General features: G+C 37.7%; 1 protein-coding gene across 2 annotated transcripts in view; it reads right to left on the bottom strand.

The window, feature by feature from the left end:
* Window positions 1-6,924: 6,924 nt before the first annotated feature.
* The window catches only part of CDC7 (cell division cycle 7), a 34,046-nt gene continuing 23,665 nt past the window's right edge, over window positions 6,925-17,305 (bottom strand). The window contains exons 7-10 of one of the 2 annotated variants that reach the window (XM_006898960.1): window positions 17,035-17,213; window positions 14,924-15,006; window positions 13,698-13,847; window positions 6,925-7,347 (exon numbers count right to left, since the gene is read on the bottom strand). In XM_006898960.1, coding sequence (XP_006899022.1) covers window positions 6,956-7,347; window positions 13,698-13,847; window positions 14,924-15,006; window positions 17,035-17,213 — 804 coding nt within the window. In that variant the 3' untranslated portion in view covers window positions 6,925-6,955. The remainder of the gene's footprint in view (window positions 7,348-13,697; window positions 13,848-14,923; window positions 15,007-17,034; window positions 17,214-17,305) is intronic. The other variant, XM_006898959.1, reaches the window with a different exon arrangement.

Here is a 17,305-nt window from a genome sequence, read left to right as displayed (position 1 = left end):
AACCAAAAAAAGTTAAATAATCCTTTAGGGCTATTCTGAGCCTAAACTATGACAAGAGAGTCTCATCCTCACTTAAATTACATTTTTTACAGGGGTGAGCAAGTATTGAAAAGTGACTGGCAAGAAAAGTGTGGCACTTAATTTTTCTTACCATTTGCTATAACCAGCAACGATACTGTGTTATGTCTGGGAAAAGCAGCATCATTGCTAATAGGTGTCTTAATATTTTCTCAAGAAAGTAAATGAAATATAATTTCAATGCATGCACTTATCAAAGCGATTAGGCACTCAGTATTTGCTGGTTTTGCTTTTACTCAGAACACTTGAGTGTAGGACGAGTGTGATCAGCAACATGCTGGAAGAAACAAAGAAGCTTCTTCCAGACAAAGAAACACCAAGATGAGTGTTTCGAAAAGCGCAGAGGTGGTTGCTTTCCCCATCCCACTGCTCCTTTCTCTTAAGGACAGAGCTAGAATAACAATGTGTGGATATGGAGCCATACATCTGTTTCTGATTTGCTTCCTTGGTCTTGTCATACTTGGAGTCATTTCTACATCATATGCTAGTCTTCGGGGAAGTTACAGAAGGAATTTACATAAAGGGCAAGTACATAATTAAACACATACATTTAAAAACCACCATCAATAGAATGTAGATAAGGAACGTATGCAAAAGATATCTGGTTAAAAAGGGAATTATCAGATTGATGTGTCATTTTCTGGTTTGGGCTACTTACCCCAGCAGTTGATGTGTTCTGTTATTCTTCTGATTTCAGGATGACAGAAGTCCAACACTTGAATCATTTTCTATTTCCTCTTAAAGTGGCATCAGAAGCCTCAGACTTCAGAACTAGGCATGAATCATGTCAGTTACCATTGTGTAGGACGTGGCTCATAGCAATGTTAGGTAAAACAGAACAAAAACCTTGCCAGGCCCAGTGCCATCCCTTATAGCCTATAGTTTCAACTATTGTGTTCATGTCTCTCACTGAAGGCCTTCCTCGTCTCTGCTGACCCTCCACCCCTCCAATCATTAAGTTGTCTAGAGATGGACATAGAAGTTATGTATTCCTTTAACTATCCACCTTCTAATAATCCTAGAAAAAAACCTGATATTTTCCTTAAAAAAATAGCTTTAGTGGGGTCCGAAATCTGCTGCAAGATAAAGACAACATATAGTTAAATTCAAAAAAGTATTCTGCACATCCTGGGTTGTTTCAACTGAAAGCCTAAACCAATTACATAGCAGTCAGGATTTCTAGTCATTTTTTTCTTGCTTTATAATAATTATACACTCTCAACAAATTAGTTTTTTACTTCTTTTGAATTCTTTCTTGCATATTGTTTTAAGTTTAAAGCAATCAAAATAACAATCAAGAACAGTTTTATCCTTCTCTTGTTCTTCAAACAAGGGTAGGCGGGGAAAGCAGTCTCTGGTTTAATTAGGGTCTTGAACTCTTTTGCAATCACTTTTTAAATTTTAATTTGGTAGTATTTTCATCCAACTTGAAATTGATTTCATAAAATCATGATATTTCACTCTAGGTATTCAAATCTCATTATTTGCTAAATACTGACCTTTGTGGTTACAGGCAGTCCCTGAATTCGTATAATCCATTCCTGCAGAAACCAGTCCTTGGAGAGAGACATCATGCCCGGGAAAGTTAAGAGGGTCAGAGGAAGAGAGGAAGACCATCGATGCCACTGACTCTCACAGTGGGCTTGAACCTGAGATTGTGAGGATGTGCTGAGATGTACAGGATAGGTTCATAGCCAAGTTCATAGTTATTGTTTACAGGGTCACTCTGAATGTAGTCAATTAAACATAGTCAACTCAACAGTACCTGAGAACAACATTCCTGTTTAAAAATTTGTAAATAAGAAAACCTCGGTCCATTTAGTTACTTAGTCTTGTTATATGGCAAGATAAGGAGCTCTAGTGGAATAGCCCATAGGGGGGTGTGCTGCTACTCAAAGACAAAGCCTCTCCAGTGGTTCAAATCCACCAGCACAGTTCATGAGAAAGATGGGCAATCTCCTCCCATTTGATTTATAGCATTGGAAACCCAAAGGAGGATCAGCTGAGTCTTCCCAGCTCCACAATTTAAGCACTGTTACTAACTGGGATTTGGCACTCTGCTTCAGTGAAGACTCACAATACTAGAAACCCTATGGGGCAGTTCTACTCTATAGGGTGGAATCAATTAAGTGGTACTGGGTTGGGAGGGGGGTGTTTGGTAGGCATAAGCTCATAAAACTGAAAGAACAGCTCTGAATATTATCCTATCCTGTGCCACATCATGACTTTGGCCATGCTTGTGCCCATTCTTAAACCATGTCCATCCATTCAATTGAGGGCTCTCTTCTTTCTCACCCTCTACCTTTCCCAGCATCTCTTCTTCCAAGTTCTGCCTGCTCCTGATAATATGCCTAAAGTACATGAGATGATGTTTCACCATCATTGCCTCTAAGGAGCACCCTGGTTCCACTTTCTCCAACATAGATTTGCTTGTTCTCCTTGCAGTCCCTGATATAAAAAATTCTTTGCCAGCACAATTCAAAGGCATTGATTCTTCTTTGGTGTTCCTTAGTCATTGTCCAATTTTCACAAGCATAGGTTAGAACTGAAAACACCATAGCCTGCATTAGTCACACTTTAGTCATTAAACTGATATCCCTGCTATCACTCTGGAGAGGTTCATGACAGATTATCCCAATGCAACACATCTGTTGCTTTCTTGACTGGTGCTGCCATAGATATTGATTATGGATGCAAAGAAAATATAATTGTTGAGGATTTCTGTCTTTTCTCCATCTATCATGCTGTTGCCCATTGGTCCAGCTGTCTTTTTCAGGAGGTGATTCAATCCTCACTTTCTGCACGCAAAGTTGTGTCATCTACATAATACAGGCTGTTGATGAGTCTTCCACCAATCTTGAGGCCACATTCTTCTTCACAGAGTCCAGCATCTCAAATTATTTCCTCAGTTTACAGAACAGGTATGGAGAAAGGATACAACCCTGATGCACACTTTTTCTGAGTTTAAACCACGTAGTGCTCCCTTGTTTTGTTCTTGGTCTATGTAAATGAAGTGTGTATACTTCCTGCTGTCAGAGACCTTTCCAGAGTATTGAGAAGCAACAATGTCAGTCTAGAGACAAAGGTACACCTGATCCAGTCCATTGTCTTCACAATGCCTTTGAGTTACAGTGCTGGAGAAGAGTCTTGAACATACCATGGTCTGCCAAGAAAACAAATAGATCTATCCTGGAGAGGGTAAAACCAGGTTTTTCCTCGGAGGCTAGGATTTTGAAGCTCCATTGCACATAGGTATGTGGTTAGGAGGGACCAAACCTTGGAGGACATCATGCTCGGAAGGGTGGAGGGACAGCACAAGAGAGGAAGACCCTGGATGAGTCAGACTGAAACTAAGGCAAAGAGGGTAGGTGTATCGGAGTTAGTGGAATGGCTCAGGACAGGGCAGGCTTCAGAGCTATTGTACATATGGTCACTCTGAGTCTCAGGCAATTTGACAGCACATAACAACAACAACAATAACTATTGAAGCACAAGTAGAAATTGTCCATTAGTTGGATGTTGGTAATCAGGAATTGGCCTGAACTTTGTTGAAAACCTTGCTATAATCTGACATATTAAGTACTTCTGATTACTTATCTGCTACATGGTTGATAACATCCACCTTTCAAGAAAGTATGATAGTTTAGATACATAATTTGACAAAACCAGAAAATAGTAACATCAGTTTTAAGAACATAGGAAAAAGTAAAAATAAAGTTGACATTTCTGCTTAATGTTGGATAGCATTTTTAAAAGACTACAGCAGCATGCACAAATGTAGGTGGAAACAATACATCTGCAGACACTGGCAGACACTATTACCTGCCAAATTTGGCAAGTTTCTAAAGATAAATAACTTTTCAGTGACGTGTATGGTTGAAATTACATAAACAGCAGAAATTACTAAGACTTAAGCCACAAGTTTTGTGGGGTTTACGACTTTATGCAATCAATATTCCTACAATCTTAACATTTCTCCCCTCAAAAAAAAATGCAGATTCCAGAAACAACAAGATATTAGTATCACTTGATGACTTTTGTTCAGATTTTGAAATAAGCTAAGCTTAATTCTTTGAGATAAATCATTCTTGTGCCACGTTTTTATTTTGGTCATTAAGACAACTGTAATCTTCTCCTTATAAGGGAAACTTTTATTAAACATGCTAGAAAACTGCAGCCTGTTGAAAAAACTCAATACTTGTAGCTTGTTACATTAATAGTTTTAAATGTCTAGGCTTATTAAATGAAAATACTCAAATAGTTTTATCTCAAGAGTCTGAGCAACACAAGTCTTTTTACAAGCTGACAATGGAAAACAGCTGAACATTCTGAGAACTTCCATAATAGTAGGAAATGGCATGAACTACTTAGTAATCTTTTCCTAGAAATGACTAGTTCGCCAGAGTTTTTAGAATATTTTGGGTAATTACCTGCCATTATAAAATAGTGCTTGGAAGGCTCAAAGGTCTGAAGAGTGTGGGCCAGAGAGAAAAGGTGGACTCTGCTTAGTGACACTGAGATTTTATCAGTGTTGATGGGAAAATCTGTAAATGGTAATGGTTGAACACAACATACTTCATGTCACGGAACTGTACATGTATGTAATATTAAATTGGAACTTGTTATAAATATACTTACCATAACAAAAAAGTCAAAATATGCATATAGAAGATCCTCACTAATTTTAATTCTGATCCAGATAGACTAAAAACCGAGGCAACATTCTCCAGTGGGACTAAAATTACCCATGAACTCATTTAGAACACTGAACATTAACAGCTCTTTGAGGACTAACACTCTATACCTCTCGCTTGCTGTTTTCAAAGTGATGTTACTGAGAAGTTGAAATGTGTGTATAGTTGGAACCAACCCATAGCTGACCTTCTAGCGAGTTGTCATAGATAGTCAATTGCACGAGAGGAAACTGCTGAAGAGCTCTGAACATTAGACTTTAAACTTTCTTGAAGAGTGTCTTCCTTTATCCCATTTGGTATTTAAATGATATTTTCCTTCCTTTTACTTTTATAAAGATATGCTAATTCGATTTTGAATCACAAATTTGTAAAAAGTACTTTAGCTGATGATAGACTTTATTTTGGCCAAGGTTATCATTTATGGAAATAATATGTCTTTATTAATGTGACAAATCTTTAAGTCAACTAGTACTTTCCCTACAAAAGAAACCTACCTCAGCGTTTCATCTGTTTCTTGATCTATTTTCATCTACTTCTTGAGTGATGTCAGTATTTGTTAATCTAGTAAAAACACCTCAAACTCACTCCTGTTGAGTCAATTACAATTCACGGTGCCTCTACCCTAAAACTGTCTCAGAGCTTCCAGCTATAAATCTTTACAGGAAAGATTGCTACACCTTCTCCAATGGAGCCCCTCCCTGATAGGTTCTAACTCCTAACTTTTCATTTAGCAGTCAAATGTAACTATTGCAATATCACTACCATCATTTGCTGAAGAGAAGGCATGCATCAATCTCGGAAGGAAAATACTCCTAGTGGTCACAACTTTGTTAAAAAAGAAAACAGTAATTTTATTAAACATGAATTCAAGAATATTTGCACGGTTTTGTTTTCCTTACACATTTTACATGAGAAAACAGAGCAAACCAATAGTAATGGTTTATATATATAAAAAAAACCTCAAAAACCCCTATTTGAGAATACTGATAAAATAGATTGATATAAATACTGACTTCAGTGTTTAAAAATAATAAAATATGTATGTTTTCAAGCTGCTTCCATATTCTATAAAATCGGAAGTTTTTCTGCCAATCTACTTGTAGACAGTTTTATTTTCTCTAAGTTTGATATGTTGCCACTTATACATCATTTCAAAATATAAATTAACAGGATAATAAAAAGCCTCTACACTTCAGGTTCTTCTCCACTTTGCCTACTTAATTGTCTCTTTTCACAACCCAATGAAGATCCTAGTAGCCATCTTTTGTTGAGCAGGACCAACTTGGTCAAATCAGGATAGAGACCTGGTGGCTCAAAGCAGAGGAAAAGTCTCCAATACTTAATCTCAGTTCTGTATTTCTTTCTCCTTTTTATCTAATTATACCTACGATACCTTGAGAAGACACACTTATTCATATACTCAAAGAAAAGACAACCATTTAAGACGATCAGTCTTCACTGTAGGCTGGTAGCATCACCTTATCAACCAGTATATCCATCATTTTAAGTCCTCAATACAAGCAGTATTTAATAAAGCACCCAGAACTTTATGGTAAGCACCAGAGAGCCCAAGGAGTATATACAGGTAGGGAGAAAAGAAAAAGAAAAGATTTTTAAAAAGACATTTCAATTCATAAAGTACTTAAAAATGGATAAATTAAATTTTAAGTTATATTTTGTCCCATGACTAGTATTTTCTTATACATACCTCACAAAAGGAACTAATTTTTACCTATAGAATTAGGAATACCAGCACCAATGAGTTTTCCAAAAAACACAAAGCTTACAGCTCTATGAAAGCATTGACCTTCACCTTCGCATTCATTTAACCCCTATCAAATCTATGGAGATATGAACTCCTATGTATTAGGCTAGAAGTGTTCTTTTTCTGCATATGGCTCTGAAAAGTAATTAGGGAAACTAACAATCTGATTTCATTTTGGTGTATCTGACTCAAAGATCATGCTATTAGTACAAAGTATCTTAGCCAATATCAGTAATCTTCAATCTCCAGTAGTTCATACATAAAACGGCATTATTTTCGATTTGGCCACACGAACAAATATTAATATTTTAATACAAACTGTTGATCCTGTCCTGCTAAATAAAAAAATAGCTATTACAAAGAATTCACATCTTCCCTTAACAATATATAAGAGTGGTCATTAAGTGAAGAAACATGATCACAAGCTCATATCTTTAAAAAATGGATGCAACAAAGCTCCTTCAGCTGTTATTCTTGAAGCTGGATTTAGATCTAGAAGTTTATCAAGCAGGTCGTATGCTTCATCAGGTACCTGATCCCAACCTTCTAAATCAGTTTCCTTCTCCAGATGACGCTCACAGCCATTACTGTCCCCTTTAAGCAGTGGATTTTTAGAGTGCTGTGATTGAAGTGTTTGTATGAGGTTAGCTGCTTTATGGTCGGTCTTCTCTGAAAAGGCAGGATCAGGAGAAGTAAGCCCTTGTGTATCACTCGTTAACTTGGGACTTTTAGAATCTATGCCCCGGAGTCTCTCACAAAGGTTTCTTAAGTCTTGTGCTGGGACTTCTTTGCTACATAATATTAATTTACCTAAAAGAAAACAAAACAAAACCCATGTATTTTATTACTGTAATGGTTGAATTATGTCAGAAGCCCCTACTATGGTAAACAGGCAGTTCAACTACACATTTTAAGGACATATCTGCACTGAGTATAAGGAAGACAGAAGACTATTAGTGTTTGGATTATAGTTGAAGGCTATAAACTGGGAACAACTAAAAAAAATTTTTTTTAAACGGTGATTTACTGAGCTGTGTCAAGGATTTGCTGGACTTTGCCAACTTTCTCAGCTTCATCTTATACTTCTATAATCTTTAATTACAGAACTGCAGTTATCTGCCTCTCCACCTTCAACTTTTCCAGGTCTCAACCTTATCCTACCCTGTGCCACCCTCACAATCTCTGAGATACTCAATGCCATTGTGACGGTAATATGGTTGAGGGTCTTCCTTTGTTTGATCCTCCACCGTTCCCAGCATGCTGTCTTTTTCCAAATAACAAGCCCAAAGTATGAGATGCAGTTTCACCATCCTTGCCTCTAAGGAGCACCCTGGCTGTAGTTCTTTCAGCAGGTGTGATGGGATATTCAATGTTGTTGTTATGTGCTGTTGAGTCGCTTGCAACTCATAGCGACCCTACGTACAAACAGCCCTAAACCCTGCTCTGTCCTGTGCCAATTGCATTGTCTGCAACACACCCATCCCGATTACCCCAGTCACTGAATCAGTCCACCTCATAAAGGGCCTTCCCCTCTTGCGCTGTCCCTCCACCCTACCAACCATGATGTCCCTCTCCAAGGACCTGTCCCTCCTTACAACATGTCCAAAGTATGTTAGACGAAGCCTCAGAATCCTTGCCTCCAAGAAGCAGCCCAGATGAATCTGTTTGTTTTCCTAGAAGTCCACGGTCCCCTCAATACTCTTCTCCAGCACCACAGCTCAAAGGCATCAATTCTCCTGCTATCCTCCCTAGTCATTGTCCAACTCTCTGATGCATAACAAGTGATTGCAGAGACCATGGACTGTATTAGACGTGCCCTAGTCTTTGGAAAGGTCCCTAACAGCAGACTTTCCCATTGCAATACATCTTTTAATTTCCTGGTGCCAAGAGTGTTGACTGTGGAGCCAAGCAAACTAAAGCTGTGTACAATCTCTTCACCATCCATCCTGATGCTGCCAATTGGCCCACTGGTGAGTATCTTTGTTTTTTGGATATTCAATAGTTTTCTCAAAAACAATTCAAAGGCATTGATTCTTCTGTGGTTTTCTTTATTCACTATCCAATTTTCAGATTCATAGGAGGCAACTGAGAATATCATTGCCTAGTTCAGATGAGCCTTAGCCTTTAAACTGACAATGTTGCTCTTTAGCACTTTGGCAAGGTTCCTGACAGCAGATTTTACGAATGCAACATGTCCTTAGATTTTTCAACTGTTGCTACCCTGAGTATTGATTGTGGATCCAAGCAAGATGAAATCCTTGGTGATTTCAACCTTTTCTCCATATTACCAGGATGTTGCCTATTTGTCCAGAGGTAAGAAATTTTGGTTCATATTGAAGGTTGTAGTCTTTGATCTTGAGCAGAAACATTTTTTATTATTGTTAGGTGCTGTCACAACCCAGAGGCTCTATGACCAAAAGATCAGAGCCCTGTTCTATCCTGTGCCACCTTCACACTTCCTGACACACAAAAGCCCAGGGTAGCAGTCACTGTGTCAATCCACCTGGTTGAGGGTCTTCCTCTCCTTCATCAACTCTCCATTCTTCCCAGCATCATGTCCTTCTCCAAGGACTCACTAAGCCCTCTAGCCCAAAGAATGTGAGGCAAAGCCTCATCATTCTTGCCTCCAAAGAGTACTCTGGCTGCACTGTCTCTAAGACATATTTGTTCTTTTGGCTGTCCATGGGATGTTCAGTGTTCTTTTCCAGTAGCAGAGCTCAAAGGCATGGATTCTTTTTCCATCATCCGTATTCATTGTCCAGCTCTCAGATGCATAGCAAATGATCTGAAAAACTATGGCCTGATTCAGGCCACGTTAGTCCTCAAACTGACAACATTGCTCCTCAATATTTTAGAGAGGTCCCTAACTGCAGATTTTCCCAGTGAAATGCATCTCCTTATTTCTTGACTGTTGGTACCAACAGTGTTAATTGTGGATCCAAAGAAGATGAAGCTGTTGACAGTTTCAATGTCCTCTCCATCATCAGTAAATGTTTCTGAATAAATTAAGTTAAGCACATAAACAGGCAACTGCATAATAATCTAATTAGTGGAGCATTGTATTATCTAAAGAAAAAAGATCAGGAGGCAGGGGGTACATCAAGGAAGAATCAAAGTAAATAAATTACCAGAAACTAGGTTTGTTAACTGCACAGATTAACTGGAAAAGGTGTGCATCAGGGATGCATCCTTTTCCTTACCTATTCAATCTGTAAATTGAGCTAATTATTAAAGAAGCTAAACTTTATAAAGCCAAGTGTAGCATAAGGATTGGAGGAAGACTAACAAGTGGCATTAAGCAGACAACAGGAGTTTGCTTGCAGAAAGTACTGAAGACTTGAGGCGCTCACTGCAGAGGATCGAGGACTGCAGCCTTCAATATGGATTACATCTCAGTATCAAGAACAAAAAAATCCTTACCACTGGGCCAATAGGCAAAATCATGACAAATGGAAAAAAGACTGAAATTGTAAACGATCTTATCCTGCTTGGATCCACTATCAATACATTTGGTACCAGCAGTCAGGATTATCAGACTTATAGCATTGGGGAAATCTGTTGTCAAGGATCTTTCCAAAGTCCTGGAAGCAATGATGCCAGTTTGAAGACTAAAGTGCATCTGATTCAAGTTTTTCCAATCACCTGCTATGCATCTGAGAGCTGGATAATGAATAAGGATGACAGAAGTATCGATGCATTTGGGCTGTGGTGTTGGCACAGAGTGTTGAATATCCCATGGACTGCTAGAAGATCGAATAGTAGGGTTTAGTTAAATCATTTTAAAATAAGCACAGATTTACATAACAGGGCTTCAAAATATTAATTTTTCCCATTTTTTTTACCATGACAAATCATTTCAATTGTAAAAATTCAGTTGTTTCACTTGGTCAGATAGGATAGAATCACAGACAGGGCCAGTATTTGTAACCTGGAAACTATATGCATAGCACTGTTGTTATGTGCTGTGGAGTTGCCTGTGACTCATAGTGACCCTATGTACAGCAGCTCTGAAGCCTGCCCTGTCCTGAGCTAGTCTCACTGACGGCAGCACACCTACCCCCATTGCCCTAGTTATTGTATCAATCCATCTCTTCCATTCCTGCGCTGTCCCTACAGCTTTCGAAGCATGATATCCTTCTTCAAGGACTGGTCCCTCCTGGCCATGTGCCCAAAGTATGTGAGATGGAGCTTCAAAATTCTAGCCTCCAAGGAGAAATGTGGTTTCAAACTCTCCGAGACAGAATTTTTTTTCTTCTTGATGGTCCATAGTATGTTCAAGACTCTTCTCCAGCACCACAATTCAAAGGCATTGATTCTTCTTCTGTCATCCTTAGTCATTGTCTATCTCTCTGATGCATAGCAAGTAACTGAAAAGATCATGGCCTGGATAGAGCACAACTTAGTCTCTGGACTGACATTGTTGCTTCTCAGTATTCTGGAAACGTCTGTGACAACAGATTTTCCTAGTGAAATTCATCTTTTAATTTCCTGACTGCTGGTGCCAAGAGTGTTGACTGTGGGGCTGAGCAAGCTATGATTGCTAACAACCTCAATCTCTTCTCCAACTATCATGGTGATGCCACACACATATAAAAGGGAAAAAAAATGATGCTCTCAACATGATAATAAATCTCTAAAAGCCTCTGCCTGCTATCATTGTACTTGCCCTTGATGATTTTGTTAGAAGTTCTATTTTCATTGCTGGATCTTGATGTAATTCCAACTATGAACAGGGAAGATTTAAACTCTTCAAACTACTTCTGTGTTGAGGCTAACTTTCACGTTCATGATGTCTCACAATGTTATTCAATATGAGATGACAATTTTCTAATTGAGAATAAAATATACTCCTGTAATAATACCATTTCTAAGCTCCTTTTCATTCCTGGTCATTTCCCCCTTTGATGTATGGATTATTTCAAACTATTATTCTCAAACTTTTATTATGTCCTTGGAAAAAGATAACATGTTGGGAAAGGTGGAAGGTTAGAGAAAGAACAGATCCTCTCAACAAGATCGATCGTCACAGTGACTGTAACAATGGGATAAAGCCTCTTAGAGACGGCAAGGACAGTGCAGGACACAGAGAGGTTCAAATTTGTTATTCAGAGAGTTGCTGAGTTGGAGTTGACTTGCGGGCACCTACATTATTTTCAAATAAAACGCTCTTTATTAGTTATGAGATAAATGTCTATGGCTTAGTAATGGGTTCAATGTGTCATAAACTTTTGGTAAGCCCCTATTATAAGACTTCTCTCTTAAGTATCACAAAGATTTCTTGCATGACACTAGTGATAAAGAAACAAGTGCTTCAAGTCCTCATCACTTTCAGCAGGTAAGGTTGTGTCATCTGCATAACACAGAATGTTGATAAGTCTCTCTCCAATCCTGACACTATACTCCTCTTCATAGAGTACAGCTCCTCAGATAATTTGTTGAGATTGAATAGTTATGGAGAGAATATAACCCTGACACACTCCCATCTCAATCTTAAACCATGCAGTGTTCCCTTGTTCTGTTTGCACAACGTCCTGCAGGTCCAGGTAAAGGTTCTGCATGAGCACAATTAAGTGCTCTGGGATTCCCATTCTTCTCAATGTCAGCCACAACTTGTTATGATCCACATAGTCTTTGATATGATCCACATAAGCCTTTGCTTAGTCAATAAAGCACAAATGGACATTCTTCTGGTATTCCTTACTTTCAGCCAGGATCCATCAGCAATGATATCCTTGACATCTTTGAGGTGTGGTTTTACAGAAGAGCACTGTACAACAGCCAAGAAAACAAACAGATATGTCTTGGAGAGGGTGCAGTCAGAGTGGTCTTTGGTGGCAAGAATGATATGGCTTCGCCTCACATACTTTGGACATGTTGCTAAGAGGGGCTACTCCTTGGAGAAGAACATGATGCTGGGAAGGGTGGAGGGTCAGCAAAGGAGAGGAAGACCCTCAACCAAGTAGACTGTCAAGGTGACTGCCACAGTGGGTTCTAGTGTGTCAGGAAACGTGAGGATGGCACAGGATAGAACACGGTTCAGATCTTTGGTTCATAGGGTTGCTATGAGTCATACTTGACTTGACAGTACCTAACAACAACAGTGTCTAAACAAGGGAAATTTTTCACCATTGATTCTTAACCAGACATGGATCTTGGTCAAAATTTATTTTTTTCCCTTCAAATTTCTGAATCTCATTTTTTAAGAAGGAGGATAATCATATCTATTTCTTGAGGTCCTTTTAAGTAATTTTGAAATGCATCACAGGCTATGACTTACTGACTCTGGTGTTAGGCACAAGGTAGTCCAGGCACTAAGGAACTGAGCTGATTTGACGCTCAGCTACACACTGGTGTTCCACATCATATGCTACCAAGCTAATTCAATGGCATCCACTCTATGGAAACCAACAGTCATAATTATGCTTGTAGAACAATAGATGAAGGGCACGGGAGTTCAAGTTTTCAGCTAGAGCAAGGGTGAGATCATTCTCAGGTGCACTATGAAGCACAATGCAGATTCTAGCCTCGAAAGAGAAGAATTCATGGTGCTAGAGACAACTTCCTGTATTCAATATGTTCCTACATCAACACATTTTTTTCCCTGCTCTCCTAACCCCTGTCATCCTTTATTTGCACTGTATTTAAGTATTTTTTATATAGACTAAAATTATTAAATTTCTTTTTATTTATTATTTATAAATTTATTATTAAAGTTATCAAATTGTCTTAAAGACAAGGATTATTACTCAATATCAAGCAGGGTACCTTGCTGATGTCTAATGAATTTACACTTAAAAAATTATAATTATTAGAAATATTCCTACAATAATGTCAAGCCACATTTATAGGGAATTTAAAAAATTTTTATTCTAAACTTAGTCTTTTGATTAAAGTTAGAAAGCTGCACCTTACTGGAAAAATACAGCACTCTGTGTCTGATAAGTTTAAATGCAGAGAATGAAAAATTTTAATTGATAAAACTCTTTTCTTACACAAACACAAATCTTTTTCAAGTCATTGAGACACTTTCTGCCTAATAGCAGAGAACTTTATGAATGCAGATATGTTTGTCTGTAAAGAGAATTTTGATTCATTTACTAGGTGATACTTAGGAGATAATCAAAGGCATCTGTTTTGGTTTATAATATGAAACTGCTTACCAAAAGTCTCAGCTGCTTGGATAGTTTCCCTGGATCCACGAACTGTCATAATTTGAGCCAAAGCAGTTAAATCATCACTTGCTTTATAGAATGGGTATCGCCCACTAAGTAAAGAAAGGAATATGACACCTGCAGACCACATGTCAATTGCTGCAACAGAAAACAAACTTTAAAAATCTCTCTGTCTATCAATAATTCACCAATAATCTTATTTGTCATTTGAATCCATGGTTCTTCCTTTACCATGTATCAGAATCACCTTTGGGGTCTTTGGAATTTCTGACACCACGTCCAACCCTAGGTTCCTCAGATGATTTCAATGACCAATCAAGATAGAAAATCCTGATCTATATTCCTTAACATAAAATTCAAAGCTTTCTTAACAACATGCTGTTAAGTTTAAAACAGTATTGCATTGTTAGAAAACATTGAGGAAATGCATTTTATAAAATCAAAGGAAATTCAAAACAACTATGTGGGTAAAACACTAGATGAGCCTCAAGAATTGTTCACTATAGTGTAAGTTTTCACTTTAGTGAAACATATTGAATACTATAATCTTTTCTTCAATCACTGTCAACTCCAACCACTGCTACAATTTTAGCAGTTAAAATTAGCTGAAATGCTTCTTTTTCCCCTTTTGCGGAGATAGTCTCTTCTTTTAACTTTTAGTAGAATGAAATTATCTGCACTCTCCTTGGCCACAGCATCACTTAACTATCGGTTATGGCTACAGAGCAGCTGGGTAACTTATAGAAGACATTTAACCTTTTCAGAAATCTTTGTTAATGCTATTATAATTTTTACAGTAATTAAAAATGTAGGCACACAGACGATACCTGCATTACAGAAGACTTTTGAGGTATCAAGCAAATAAATTAAATCATGTCTTAAAAACTAAAGTTAGCAAATACTACTAAATATAATTTTCTCCACAGAGGTTGATATTAACAAAACTGATAAGGTCATCTTATAAGTAGATATACAAAATGCAATCCATAGAAAACAAATGGGGAGGGGGAGGTAACAACATTTATTTGGTTATATGAAACTTTGAAAAAGAAGAGTAATTACATGAAAAATGGAAATGCCACACTACTAGAAATGTTTGCATAATTTAGGAGTAGAAATGAAAAAGCATTTCTTATAAAGACAAAGATTAAGAAGCAAAATATACCTTGGGCAATGAAATTTTAATTGGGTTTTGTATATCCAGTGCAACATACCTGTTGTTTGATTGGGGCACTTTGTCAAGACCTCTGGTGCTCTGAATCCTGGTGTACCTGCCCTCGGGGCAACTTGCTGTCGCCTTATGATGAACAAATGAGATTTTTATAGTCATGGTAAAGTTTAACACTTAAACCTAAACATAACATCTGTTAACATGTGATTGTTATTACGAGCCATCAAATCAGAACCAACTCATAGCTGACCCTCTAGTGGATTTTCAGAACCAGCAAATCCTGAAGACCAATAATGTCAGTCTAAAGACTAAGGTACACCTGATTCAAGCCATATTCTTTCCAATCACCTGCTTTGCATCTGAGAGTTGGACAATGAGTAAGAATGACAGAAGAATTCTTGATGTCTTTGGGCTGTGGTATTAGGGAAGAGTGCTGAATGCCAAAGAAACAAACAGATATGTTTTAGAGAAAGTGCAACCAGAATGTTCCTTGGAGGTTTGTAAACACTTTCAAAGTTGGTAAAGCTTCATCTCACATATTTTGGACATGTTGAGGAGAGGCTATTCTTTGGAAAGGGACATCAGGCCTGGAAATGTGGAGGACCAGTGAAGTAGAAGAAGACCCTCAGTGAACTGATATACAGTGTATGCAGTAATGGACTCAAATGTATTAAGGATGATAAATAAGACACAGGACAGGGCAAAGTTCAGATCTATTGTTTGTGGGTCTCTATGAGTTATACTAGACTTGATGGCTCTAAACAACAAAAAATTGCCCAAGAGTGCTCATTTTTCTCATGCAGAGCTGCTGGTGAATTCAAACTGTTTGAGTTGATAGAACAGCTTCTTACCATGATTTTGCCTTGATGTCTACTTAAATAAAGGCTGTAACACAAATGATAATTCAGTGTGCTGAATATCTTAGAATTTCCATTTGCTTCCCACCACTCACTTTATTCTTACTCAGTCTTATTACAGAAAAGTGTCAACATAATTTCCAAGCATAAAAAAAGTAGTTAACACATTGCCACACACTTTTTAAGTTGACGACCATGCTCAGAAACACATTTGCCGTCATTTGCGGCAACGTGTTAAGAGCCATAATAGAAAAATAAAATACAATAGGTATTCATACAGATAAAAAAAATAATTTGTTTGGGGTGATTAATTTCTTACAGCAAAGTCTTAAAAATAGAGAAATGTATGAGGCAGAAAGCTGATAGTGGGTGTGTCAGAAAGAAGCTCCATTGCTTGGTTCTATTTACTCCACACAGGCAAGAATAAAAAAATAAAAAACAGAGAAGATGAGGTACCAAGAAAATATGTGACACTGTATGGCTCCAAAAGGCTATTTCCCCCTCAAAATTATCTGCATACTGTTGTTGTGTACCTTTGAGATGGAACCAACCTAGACCCTTCAGCAGGTTTTGAGAGACAGTAAAATCACACAGGAGGAGCTGGTTCATCATTCTCCCGTGGAGCAGCTACTGGATTTGAAACGTGTGCCTTGGAGATTACAGTGCAGTTTCTTACCACTAGGCCACCAGAGCTCCCTCCATATAAGAGCAAATAATTTTCCAAAGAGAATATGCATGTCAAAAAAACAACATGATCAAAGCGATGATTTGTCTTTTAAGGTAGAGTTACGCATCAGAGTTTATGTAGTTCACGGATTTGTTTTCTTCCTTTCCAAACAATTAACTGAACTCCCCCCAAACCAACACAATTTCTAATCTTGTTTGAAGATATCTGAGTGATTTTATAGCACCATCAAAACACAATAACCCTGTCAGTCCTGTTTTACAACAGTGGCATTATACAGTATTTGTCTTTTTGTGACAGATTTTTCACTCAGCATAATGTCCTCCATGGTGAGGGGAAACTAAGAAAAGAGGGGATAAATAAGAGAACTGTATAAAAGGAAAATATGATTAGGTATTGTGGTGCAACAAGAGTCCAGAATAAGAGCTGCATAGTAAATTGGTCTGTGGGAGGGACTGTATAAAAATGAAAGAACTTTTTTCCTAAAGAAAAACCAAACTGGGATGGAGGGGATAAGGAGGAAAATGTGCAACAATGACTGAATGGAAATCCAAGTTCTTTATAAACTTACAATAAAATGTCAATAAAGAAAAAAAAACAACCCCATGCTACCTTGAAAGGCATATACTGCAAACTTTATCTGTTGCATAACAGTCACAGGTCAGATTAGGAGAGCAAGAAGTGGCAGTTTTCTTCACCACATCACTGCTCACAACTTTTGCTGAAATGATCTTTTTTTTTGTTGGTAACTTTTTCGATAGTATATCCACAGTTTTGGATTGCTTCATAATCTGCAAAATAAAAGTCATACTTGATATGTTCATGACATTTAACACAATGCCTTTAAATGCTAATATGGCAAAAACCAACAGTGGAAGAACAA

Source organism: Elephantulus edwardii, unplaced genomic scaffold (assembly GCF_000299155.1).
Source record: "Elephantulus edwardii isolate Elephantulus edwardi_28Jun2011 unplaced genomic scaffold, EleEdw1.0 scaffold00242, whole genome shotgun sequence".
NCBI lineage: Eukaryota > Metazoa > Chordata > Mammalia > Macroscelidea > Macroscelididae > Elephantulus > Elephantulus edwardii.
Note: the sequence above shows the minus strand (reverse complement) of the source record. Positions and strands in the feature narration are given on the sequence as shown.